Raw genomic sequence first — 12,376 nt, forward strand, 5'->3', positions numbered from 1 at the left:
TCTGGATATCAGGTTTCATAAATCAGAAGGTAATAAATCAGAACATTTTAAAAACATCACACCAGAGCAAAAGCAGTAGAGAAAAGAAGCCTTATATTGTGTAGAGCAGGTTAAATGTGTATGCAGAGCATCAGGATGAAGGAGGGCAGAAAATAGCAAAGGAACGACAAACTCTGAGTGACACTTTTAGCTCCATTGCACAGGTTTCCTGAACAGCATGTGCTGTTAGCAAGAAAAGAAATGGATCCTGTGATATTGCAAAAAGAATTGGAGATGCAACCTTTGAAAATCAGTGACTGGTTTCCGATGTTTCCTAAAGAACAGAAAGAAAAAAGTGGATTCATGATCCAGAAGTCAAACTTTTCTAGTCATCTTAAGTTTCATTAATCAAACAGACAGCCTAAAATGTTAATACAATTTAGCATTACTACATTAAATATGTAGTTGAAACCTGATTGACTTATTTAAATAAGTTAACGTAACATTAAAAACATGACTTTTCAAATCATTTTTACTGTGTAAGCAGGTAATTGCTGTATGTAATGTAAAAAAGTTCTTAAAGGGACAGTTCACCCAAAAACAAAAATGTACTCACTATTTACTCACCCTCAAGTGGTTCCAACTATTTATGAGTTTCATTATTCTTTTGAACACAACAGAAGATATTTTTTAAAAAGCTGGAAATCTGTAACCGTTGACTTTCATAGTAGGAAGAACAATTACTACAGAATTTAATGGTTACAGGTTTTCAGCTTTCATTAAAATAGCTTCTTTATTCGTTCAACAGAAGAAAGAAACTGTGAGGGACCGAGCCAGCATGTATAGCAAGGGGCATACAAAAAGGTTTTCAGAATAATTATTTTTAATAAAGTCCAAAAAAATGTTTACAAAAATTCAAAAAATAAATAAATGAATTAAACAAATTGAAAAAATTTATAAACTAAACAAAGAAACAAACTGAGTTCAAACCAAACAAATCATGACTAAACCAAAAACAGAACTCCATGAAATGACAAGACAGAGCACATTTATACCAAAGGGGCTAGTCCACAATAAACAAGGAGGGGGAGACAAAAACAGACAGCTTACAACCACAACAAACTAAGTCACATATCTAATTACAAATCTAAATAATAATTACATAAATTCTAGATAAAGCTAAATTAAATATAAATCTAAAGAAATAAGCACTGCAAATCATTAAATGAAATTAAACTAAACATCAGCTCTCCCTCCAAGCCATTAAGCCAATGGTATCGGCAGACGGAACTAAAAGATGGCACTTTGCAGCATGTCGGACCACACCCGGAAACTCCGTTCCTCGTCGGCACTGCAGCACGGTAACTTAAACTCAAAGAAAGCTAAATTAACAAAATATACAGTACAGATAATTAATTTTGTGTGCACCCAAAATAGTAATACATGTAGTGTAAATAATAAAGAAAATATTGATAAACAGAAACAGTGTATGTGTCTTATTTAAATCAGATAAGACAAGAAACAAAATAAATTCCATTTAACCAAACAAATAAGCTTAATGTGTATAATTTGTGTGTGTGTGTGTGTGTGTGTGTGCACATGCCTCACTTTTAGTGTGTGGCCACCACACTGGCCATCACATACTCCCTCCCTTCGGGAATGTCACTGGCACATCGGGACAAATAGTCAGCAGTAAGGTTCTTTGCCAGGGACATGTCTGATTGTAAATCGGTCGGGCTGCATGGCCAGGTACCAGCGGGTAATACGACTGTTGGTATCGTTCATTTCTTGAAGCCATTGTAGCGCTTGTTGATTGGTCTCCAGTATATACTCCCGGCCTTGCAGATTATACTTCAACGAGTATAATGCCCACTTCACAGCCAAGCATTCCTTTTCCACAATGGAATAGCGAACTTCCCGGGGGAAGAGCTTACGACTCAAGGCCACTGGGCGTCGAGTGTCAGGGCTACCCTGCAGCAATACAGCTCCCAGGCCTCGATCTGACGCATCAGTTTGCAAAACAAAGGGTTGGTGAAAAATCGGGGTTATGCAAGACAGAATCTCTACTCGAGGCCTTTCTGAGATCCTGAAAAGCTGCAACTGTTTCTTTGGTCCACTTCAGCTGATTGGGACTCCTTGAACTAATCATGTCAGTCAATGCCGCCGCCCGGCCAGAAAAGTTGGGGATAAATCTGTGATAGAACCCAGCCATACCCAAAAAGGACCTTAACTCCTTACGAGTTTGTGGCTGTGGACACTCTTCAATGGCCCGTACCTTTTCCACCTGGGGTCAGAGCACCCCTTTACCGATCACAAACCCCAAGTACTCTGTCTCTGCCTTTGTGATGGTACACTTTTGGGGGTTAACGGTCAGGCCGGCTGCCCGAAGGCGTTGCAGAACTTCCTGGAGATGCTACAGATGTTGCTGCCACGTGTCACTGTAAACCACAATATCATCCAGATAAGCAGCTGTAAATGGTAGTCCTCGCAGTACCTGGTCCATTAGTCTTTGGAAGCTGGCCGGTGCCCCATGCAGTCCAAAAGCTAGAACCTTAAAATGGAATAGGTCCCAGGGTGTTTTAAACGCAGTGAGTTCTCTGGACTGCAGAATCAATGGGATCTGCCAATAACCTTTTGAAAGATCAATGGTGGTTAGGAACTTTGAGGTGCCCAGTCGATCAGTGAGATCACTGATTCTTGGAGTAGGGTAAGCATCAAACTTGGTCACGGAGTTGAGGTAACGAAAGTCTATACAGAATCTTATAGACCAATCCTTTTTCGGACAAGGACCACAGGGTGGCACCACTTGCTTTTAGAGGGTTCTATAATCCCCAGCCTCAGATCCACCTCCTCTTTCAGTGCTTCTTGGAGACGTTCAGGGACCCTGTAACTCATTCTTCGAACTACAGCATCGGGTTTCAACTCTATGTTATGTTCGATCAAGGTAGTAAAGCCAGGGTATTCTGAGAAGACTTCTGGTAAACAAATTGCTCTCACCTCATGCTGTTGCTGTGGGGACAGGTGACTGAGATCCACATCTCCTAGAGCTGACTGGGGCAGAAATACTTCAGAATCATCCTCTTCTTTGACTTGCTGGATCATGAAGCTGTGGCTAGATTCAGGAGAACGAGGAAACCATTGTTTAAGCAGATTTATATGCAGAGTTCATGTAGAATGGGCATGGTCAGATGCAGTGCAACTTCATATGTGGTAGGACTCAGTTTCCTTTTGATTTTAAATGGCCCCTGCCATTTTGCAAGCAGCTTACTTTCATGACTGGGCAACATCACTAGTACCTTCTGACCGGGTTCAAACTGCCGCTCCTGAGCAGGTTGATCATACCAGGTTTTCTGGCGCATTTGAGCCTCTGCCAAATGAGACTGAGCTAGTGCAGACATCTTTTGCAAACGTTCCCCCATCTGAATCACATAGGAGGCCACATTAGTCTCCTAATTTCTCTTTAGGTTTCCCTCCCAAACTTCTCGGAGTAATGCTAAGGGACCTTTGACTTCATGACCATAAAGCAACTCAAACCGGGAAAATCCAGTGGAGGCTTGTGGCACTTCCCTGTAGGCAAACAGAAGATACGGGAGCCATTGATCCCAATCAGTGCCAGACTCACCAACAAACTTGCGTAGCATCTGCTTTAACGTCTGGTTAAATCTTTCAGTTAGCCCATCTGTCTGGGGATGATAAGGAGTGGTTCTCAAACCCTTGATGCCCAGCAACCTATAAACCTGCTTCAGAAGATTCAACATAAAATTAGTCCCTTGATCTGTTAGAATTTCACTTGGAAAGCCAACTCTGGAGAACAGCGGCACTAAACAGGTAGCCACATACTTGGCCTTAATTGACCTTAAAGGAAACACTTCGGGATACCTAGTGGCATAATCAGTCACCACCAGCATAAATCGGTTACCCGAACGACTCTTCTCCACTGGTCCAACTATGTCCATTCCCAGTCTTTCAAATGGAGTGCCTATGAGTGGCAGTGGTTGGAGAGAGACCCTACTTGTGAGAGGACACTTTCTGATGTTCAGGGCAGGTTTTACAGTACTGGGTTACTTCTAAGTTCAGACCAGGACAATAGAAGTATTTTCTGATCCGGGCAATGGTTTTACGTTTCCCCAGGTGGCCAGCCCAAGGAATCGAATGACCCAGAGTAAGGATAACTTTACGGACACACTGTGGTACCACCAGTTGTGTCACTTGTCCCATCTGACGATATAGTAGACCCTGGTACATACAAAATCTTTCCCTTTTCTCTCCATCAACAGTTATTTCATCCTCCTGCTTTGCTCTCTCCAGATAAGGAACAAGACTGGCATCCTCTTGTTGCATCTGCACAATGTTGACCGGCAGCTTAAACTTGGGTGAGAAGTCAGCAAATTTTTCAACAGGCATTACAGAAGCATTATATTGAATCTTCTCAAACCGTTTCTGTCGTCGTGATTTCCTAGGTTTAGTTGAGCCATCGATTTCTGCATCAAAGAATGGTAGAGTACCAAGCAACTCTTCACTTTCGTCTCCCTTATGGCTCTGGGCTCGAGTAACAACAATGTTACAGGTGGATGCTGGCTGCAATAAGTCCCACAGTACAGGCAGGTCATGCCCCAAGACTACAGGGAATAGTAGATTGTCGGCTACACCGACCTCTAAGAGGTAAGTCTGACTTCTTACCTTCAGATAGACCTTTGCAGTGGGTAGCAGCTTTTCGTCGCCATGCACACAGCGTACAGCCTTCAGGTTAGTGTAGTGAAGGAGGGCTGGAGAAATGCACTTTGTGTGTACAAAAGTCTGATCACTCCCGGTATCAACCAAAGCGATCATTTGCTTTCCGTTCATCTCAACAGTGGTCCTTTCTGGTGAGTGTTCAGCTTTAGGTGGTGACTTTACAGGATGCCTAGGCACATAACACAGGTGAGTATTCTTGGTTACATTTCTAGGGCACATGGGCTTTGTATGACCCTCTTGACCACACAGGTAGCATATTGGTATTTTCCTATAATTCTTAGGAGCATTGACAAATGCAGGCCCTCCTCCAGGAGGCTTACCAGCCTCAGTGAAGTTTCTCATAGACTGCTGGGGAGGATTTGCTCTCTGGTTATCTCGGCTGGATTTCCACCACCAGGACTGATTTCTCTGACGTGCTGCCACAAACACATCTGCCAGTGTAGCCACTTGTGAAGCAGACTGTGGATCATGTTCTCGTACCCACACCTGTTGCTCTGGAGACAACATTCTCAAGTATTGTTCAAGAATTATCACTTCACCAACTTCTTCAATAGACTTACTTTTTGGCTGCATCCATTTCCCATACAGTTCTTTTAGCCTTACATACAGTTCTTTTGGGCTTTCATGGTGTTCAACGTCAAGAGACCGAAACCTCTGCCTGTAGGTTTCTCGACTGATGTCATATTTTCTTAATACTGCAGATTTAAGCTCATCATGATTCAGAGATTCATCAACATCCATGTACACATCAGCCGCCCGGGCCTTACCCGTCAGAAGGGGAAATCAGATGAAATACCCACTCCTCTTTTGGCCATCGGCAAACTGCTGCCATTCTCTCAAAAGTAATTAGGAAGTGCTTAATATCGTCACCATCAGACAACTTTTCCAATTTAGGCTCTTCAAGTTGGCACTGACCTGTATCACGTGCTTCAGCTCCCTCTCTCCGACAGGTACTCGACTGAGATAATGGCCTGCTTGGTCCAGCACCCTCATCTGGGTGATCCAAATCATCCTGATGTTGGAGAGCTTTAAATCAACGTTCCTGCTGGGCCAGATCTGCCACCCTTTGTGCTTTCTGAGCCTCAATTTTTGCCATGTGAGCTCTCAACAAGCCTGTCAAGTCAGCCATTGTTGGTTCAGTGCATTCAGTCTCCACATCCAATTCTCTCACCTCCTGTAATACTTCATCCCCCAGCTCTTGTGCAACTTCATCCAGTTGCTCCACTGAAACAGCTTTTGGGGCTCCTCTTCGTCCTCCTCGATTCATGGCTCAGAAAGTTCACCAAAGCAAAAAAAAAAAGCCCCCTACTGACAAATCCCACTTCTGACACCACTTGTGAGGGACCGAGCCAGCATGTATAGCAAAAGGCATACAAAAAGATTTTCAGAATAATTATTTTTAATAAAGTCCAAAAAAATTCACAAAAATTCAAAAAATAAATAAATGAATTAAAAATTAATAATCTAAACAAAGAAACAAACTGAGTTCAAACCAAACAAATCATGACTAAACCAAAAACAGAACTCCATGAAATGACAAGACAGAGCACATTTATACCAGAGGGACTAGTCCACAATAAACAAGGAGGGGGAGACAAAAACAGACAGCTTACAACCACAACAAACTAAGTCACATATCTAATTACAAATCTAAATAATAATTACATAAATTCTAGATAAAGCAAAATTAAATATAAATCTAAAGAAATAAGCACTGCAAATCATTAAATGAAATTAAACTAAACATCAGCTCTCCCTCCAAGCCATTAAGCCAATGGTATCGGCAGACGGAACTAAAAGATGGCACTTTGCAGCACGTCGGCCCTTTAGCATGTCGGACCACAACCGGAAACTCCGTTCCTCGTCGGCACTGCAGCACGGTAACTTAAACTCAAAGAAAACTAAATTAACAAAATATACAGTACAGATAATTAATTTTGTGTGCACCCAAAATAGTAATACATGTACTGTAAATAATAAAGAAAATATTGAGAAACAGAAACAGTGTATGTGTCTTATTTAAATCAGATATGACAAGAAACAAAATAAATTCCATTTAACCAAACAAATAAGCTTAAATTAATGTTTGTGTGCGCGCGCATGCCTCACTTTTAGTGTGTGGCCACCACACTGGCCATCACAAAACTCATACAGGTTTCAAAAGTAAAGGGTGAGTAAATAATGACAGAATTTTTAGTTTTGGGTCTTCAAACTTTAAAATCTCTTAACTTGTTACACCTAAATAAATCAAGTTTTCATTCTTTCATTCATTTTCTTTTCCGCTAAGTCCCTTGATTAATTCTAGGTCGCCATAGCGAAATAACCGCCAACTTATCCAGCACGTTTTTACGCAGTGAATGCCCGTCCAGCCGCAACCCATCTCTGGGAAACCTCCACACACACTCATTCACACTCATACACTATGGACAATTTAGCCTACCCAATTCACCTGTGGGACTGTGGGAGAAACCGGAGCAAGCGGAGGAAACCCACGCAAACGCAGGGAAAACACGCAAACTCCACACAGAAATGCCAACTAACCCAGCCAAGGCTCGAACCAGAGACTTTCTTGCTGTGAGGTGACAGTACTACCTACTGCGTCACCTAAATCAAGTTTTTCACTTTCATTTTGAAAGTTAAAAAACAAATTAAATTGGGGAAAACAGAAAATTGAAGTTTTTTCAGTGATTTTCTAATTTTATATAGGGCTGTCAAAATCAATTGTTTCTTCAATGGAGCGCGATGCAGATGATTCGCTATCGCTTCAGTAATAGACCATCACCGGTTATTATACTCAAAATGACATTTGCTGTTTGTTCAAGCTGCTTATTTAAAATAAGCTGAAACAACACAATTCTTGGGGGACAACTTAAATGTTTTATGTTCAATCCACCTAAATTTGTACACCCCCTAATATCAAATGCTCAAACACAGATTACCTGATTCTGAAATGCAGCGGTCTTCAGTTACCGAACAGCTCAGTGTCTTTGAGCAGTCCTGTCCGTCACAATAATAACATTTCTTTCCATTGGGGACGTTAGTGTTGGGATCTACAGGTTGAAAAAAAAAGATTTGGTATTTATAGACCATTTCAAGATCATTTCATTCATAGATCATTTCATATTTATCAATATGCGGCTCTTTTTGAATTCTCGGAAGCTACAGAAATTAAAAATGTAAAACAGGAAATACTGTACGTTCAAAATGGTAGGGTTTCTGGTTTAGATGACAATTAAGAAATTATTTGATTGTTCTCATCTTATTCCGATTGTTAAAATAAATCAGAAAGTTCTTTTGATGTTGTTTAGGTTGAATATCCCAAAAGAATGAATGTTATTAGTTTGTACAATAATGATTTGTAAAATACCTGCAGAATCTTGCGCATTACAGAGATCGCTGGAGCAACAGTAAGAAGAGGACTTTGTGATGCCGAGGTTGATGGACCCGGTTGGACAGTTAGTAAAGTCATAACAACCTTTATATGTAGTTTTGATGCCACCTAAAACACACACACACACACACACACACACACACACACACACAGAGAAATGAAACAAACGTCAGTAAACTACCAGGTATTGTCATATAGGGCAGGTAATTTTATTTCTGTGTGAAAAATGAACAGTTCCATATTTTGTGATTCACCAGTGTTTTCTGTTTATTTACGGTTGTGAATTGCATTATGGGATGTTGATCTCTGCTCTGTTGACTGTTGATGTTGAAAATTTATCTGTACTGTTAAAAAGTAGCTTTTTTGACATTTTAGTAGTTTGAAATAATATAATGAATAAGAAATAATAGATAGAGAAAAAAGTCTGTAAAATAACAGAAAATACTGGCAGTTTATTAAAAGATTTGTACTGTAATATACAGTACAACACCAACTCAGACAATGTCACTTTAAATTATTAAAAATGTTCTTAATAGTCACTTTTTCCAACTTTTCAAGGTTAAAACCTGTTGGAAGAAACAGCAAACTCCCATAATGCAATTCAAAAGCATAATTAAATGGGGAAAAATAAAAACATGAATCACGAAATATGGAAAACTGCTAATTTACAGATATTTTTACATCTTGTGCTCTGCACTGTGTCATGCTTAACAACAATGCTTATCAACCTTATTACATAATTATACATTTCAGCAATAATAAATAATATCATCCCTAGATCTAACCATAGATTTTAATCCATTATTGTGTATTACTTACTATAATAACCTGTTGAAGCGATGCAGCTGGAAACTCCAGTGCTGCATGTGGTCTGTGTACAGGAGCTACCAGCACACTGATAACAGCGGAGAGAGTGTCCTGAAAAAGAAGCCAAACAAGTGTATGAGAGGGAAAGATGCCAGATTTTACTATCATTAAAAACAAATACTATTTGTCTTTGTACCTGCGCTGATGAGAACGAACAGAAGAAAAACTGAGATTTGCAGATCCATCTTTGAGCAGGTGTTGAATGAACTTGTTTGTCTGTTTCACCTGTCATTTTATAGTTTATCAAAATGGGAGGGACTTTCTGAGACTTTTTTTGACATTTACATTAGAAAGGCAGGGGAAATAAAGCAGTAGATATTTATTTGTGCAATTTTATATCGGTTGGCAGTTTCATTGTCTACACTGTAAAAAAATATATGATCAACAAATAATGAATAAAGTCTTTTTAAGTCCATTTAATTGTTGTAAGTTGAAGTGACTTGTAAAGTTAATTTGATTCAACTTAAAAGTTTCAAGCAGCAGCAATTTTTATAAGTGTAGTATGGAGATAAACCTTACATTTAAAAAATCTGTTGATTATTATTATTATTATTATTATTATTATTATTATTATTATTATTATTATTATTATTATTATTTCGGTTTTAGTTAATTCAGTAAAGCATTAAAGTAAAATGTTAAATGTTGCTCTCGAATGCACCAAAAATCTAAAGGTCTATGTTTGTTATATTTATTTTATATATTTTATTTTATTTAAAGTAACAAAAAAGCTTTTGGATAACTAAACTGGTTTATAAACTAAAACCTTTGAAATGCTAAATATAAAGTACACTATTTTTGTTACCACCAGAAACTGCTGCCATGTTTTACATATTTTGGATGTATATTAAATCAATAGTTTAAAGAGAGCCACATTTTCATATAGTCAACATGTGCTGCATCAAGCTCTCTTAAGCAGTTAAAACCAGTCTAAAGACTGAAAGGCATTAAGGCCAGACTTGTTTTTTGATTTTGTAATCGGCAGGGCGATTATTATTATGATTTTATTTAACATATTTGCAGCTGAATGGTCTAATGGTATGCATACAGCAATATCAGCCTGCAGACTGGTTACTCACTAAAGCTAAGCAGGGCTGAGCCTGGTCAGTACCTGGATGGGAGACCACTTGGGGAAAAAAACTAGGTTACTGTTGGCAGTGGTGTTAGTAAAGCCAGCAGAGGGCGCTCAACCTGTTGCCTGTGTGAGTCCTAATGCCCCAGTAAAAGTGAAGGGGACACCATACTGTCAGTGGGCACCGTCTTTCGGATGAGACGTTAAACCTCTAAAAACAAATAAAAGGTCCTGACTCTCTGTGGTCAATAAAAAATCCTATGGCACTTTTTGTAAAGAGTTGGGGTGTAACCCTGGTGTCCTGGCCAAAGTTCCCCTATCGGCCCTTACGATCATGGCCTTCCAACCATCCCCATCCACTGAATTGGCTCTATCACTGTCTCTCCACTCCACCAATAGCAGGTGTGTGGAGAGCGCACTGGCGCCGTTGTCCTGTGGCTGCCGTCGCATCATCCAAGTGGATGCTACACACTGATGGTGGTGTGGAGAGACCCCCATCATGATTGTGAAGCACTTTGGGTGTATGGCCATACACAATAAAATGCCCTATATAAATACACACATTGCATTAAATAACAAAAAAATGTAAAAGATTAAGCATTAAATGAATGAAATTCACAATTGTATAAAGACAAGAGATGGATGATAACGATAACTCAGGAACAGAAACATCTCAAAAAACGTATTTTTCCATTTTAACAGAATTTCTGAGATGATGTTGCTCTATTTATATTTATTTAAGAGAAATAAATTCATTCATTTGAACAATTAAAGGGATAGTTCACCCAAAAATGTAAGTGACTTCATTATTAGCTTTCTCTCATTGTAGTTAGTTATCACGCACCCTTGGCGCACAGAATTGTTCTTGGAGCTTCATCTTATACAGTTGAACCACTGAAGTCACGTGATGTTTTGACAATGTTTTTAGTTCCTTTTCTGGACATTGAGCACCTTTGAGCTCTCAAATTTAATCTAAAATATCTTTATTTGGGTTCTGAATATGAATGAAGCATTACAGCAACATGAGGGTGAGTAATTAATTACTGTATTTAACTCTTTTGGGTAAACTAACCAGGGTTGGAACTAAACTGTGAAGGGCTGCGGCTCACCAGGAATTGAGTTTGACATCCCTGCACTATGGGAATTTCGCCAGAAAGCCAATAATCTGAAGAGAAATAAAATGGGCCAATGAAATGCCTATGAATTGGCAGCACCAGTGCATGCAGCTGACAGCAATGTTAATCAGAGTATAAAGCTGTCCGCTGTGTGTTGCTTAGCATATTTTCACTTTCAGAAGCCTCAAGCTACTGAAGGAGACATCTGCTGAACTGAATCCAGAGAGATCAAGCTTCATGTATTCAGTGTGGGTGATGACGTAGGCAGTGGCAGTCAAGCTGGGTGATTCTACTGTCCCAGGGCATTTTGCTGGGTACTTCTAAAAGAGCAGTTTAATAGAAGAGCAGTTTTCATTAAAAGGCAACACGTCTTTTTCAAGACACTGTTCTGACCGTGTGTTTCTGGATGCAGTGTTTTCTATCTTTGTATGATAGGCACGGGTACTAGTGGGTCCAGCATGTCAGTGCGGTGCTCGCAGATAGGCATAAATGGAGCCAGATCAGTCTCAATAACAATACGTTTGCATTCATAAAATTCATAAATGCACAATGACATACTGCTTCCCTCATGCAACAGTTTCTGGTGTAAACAAAGAACTTGAGAACATATTAAAGAATCACGAGACTACAAAACAGATTACTATTAGTGATGGGAAGTTCATATCATTTTGCTGACTCGGATCTTTGAGTCTCGTTCATTGAGATGAATGAATCTTTTTTTGAGTTATTTCGTTAAATTGGTTCAATTTGCCAAAATATTATGTAACGAATTGCTTCCAAACACATCTACAACGAGCCCAAAAGGTTGATCACACGACAATTAAGTCAAAAATAGAATACTATAAGAAGGAAAAAATAATAATTCAATGTTTACCTGCTCTTTTGTCTATGAAGGTATCTATTTATTTTTTCTCAGCTCACCTCTTCATGTCCTCAAGTATCAGTGGTTCGATAATGTTACACTGACAGTCAAAAATAATCTTAACCAATGTACACAGTCTGAGCCGATAGGAGCCATGATGATTAGTTCACCTTTCGAGTCTTCTGGTTCTTGAGTCGTTCGTTCATCACGTGATAGAATGACTCAAACCCGAGGACTCGAGAGGTGAATGGATCAAATTTCTTTCCTGCTCTAAATGCATACGATTGACCCGTGATGAACGAATGATTCAAACTCGATAGAGGACTCGAGAGATGAACGGAACGTATGACTTAAAC

General features: G+C 39.4%; 1 protein-coding gene across 1 annotated transcript; it reads right to left on the reverse strand.

Annotated features, from left to right (window-relative positions):
• Positions 1 to 9,187, reverse strand: LOC130214739 (phospholipase A2 inhibitor and Ly6/PLAUR domain-containing protein-like). Its single transcript, XM_056446547.1, has 5 exons — positions 9,108 to 9,187; positions 8,924 to 9,022; positions 8,081 to 8,212; positions 7,653 to 7,763; positions 1 to 313 (listed from the first exon to the last, which is right to left on the reverse strand). The coding sequence occupies exons 1-5, from the start codon at positions 9,154 to 9,156 to the stop codon at positions 111 to 113; spliced, it is 594 nt and encodes a 197-aa protein (XP_056302522.1). The 5' UTR covers positions 9,157 to 9,187; the 3' UTR covers positions 1 to 110.
• Positions 9,188 to 12,376: the final 3,189 nt, after the last annotated feature.

This window comes from Danio aesculapii, chromosome 21 (assembly GCF_903798145.1).
Source record: "Danio aesculapii chromosome 21, fDanAes4.1, whole genome shotgun sequence".
In the NCBI taxonomy this organism is placed as follows: Eukaryota; Metazoa; Chordata; class Actinopteri; order Cypriniformes; family Danionidae; genus Danio; species Danio aesculapii.

Bases quoted from the DNA above. Each gene is read 5' to 3' on its own strand.
- LOC130214739 (XM_056446547.1), bottom strand. From the start codon at position 9,156: ATGGATCTGCAAATCTCAGTTTTTCTTCTGTTCGTTCTCATCAGCGCA. The intron at 9,023-9,107 runs GTACAAAGACAA...CTTCTTTTTCAG, and splicing joins GTTCGTTCTCATCAGCGCAG to GACACTCTCTCCGCTGTTAT. The intron at 314-7,652 runs GTAATCTGTGTT...TCTGTTCTTTAG, and splicing joins CCGCTGCATTTCAGAATCAG to GAAACATCGGAAACCAGTCA.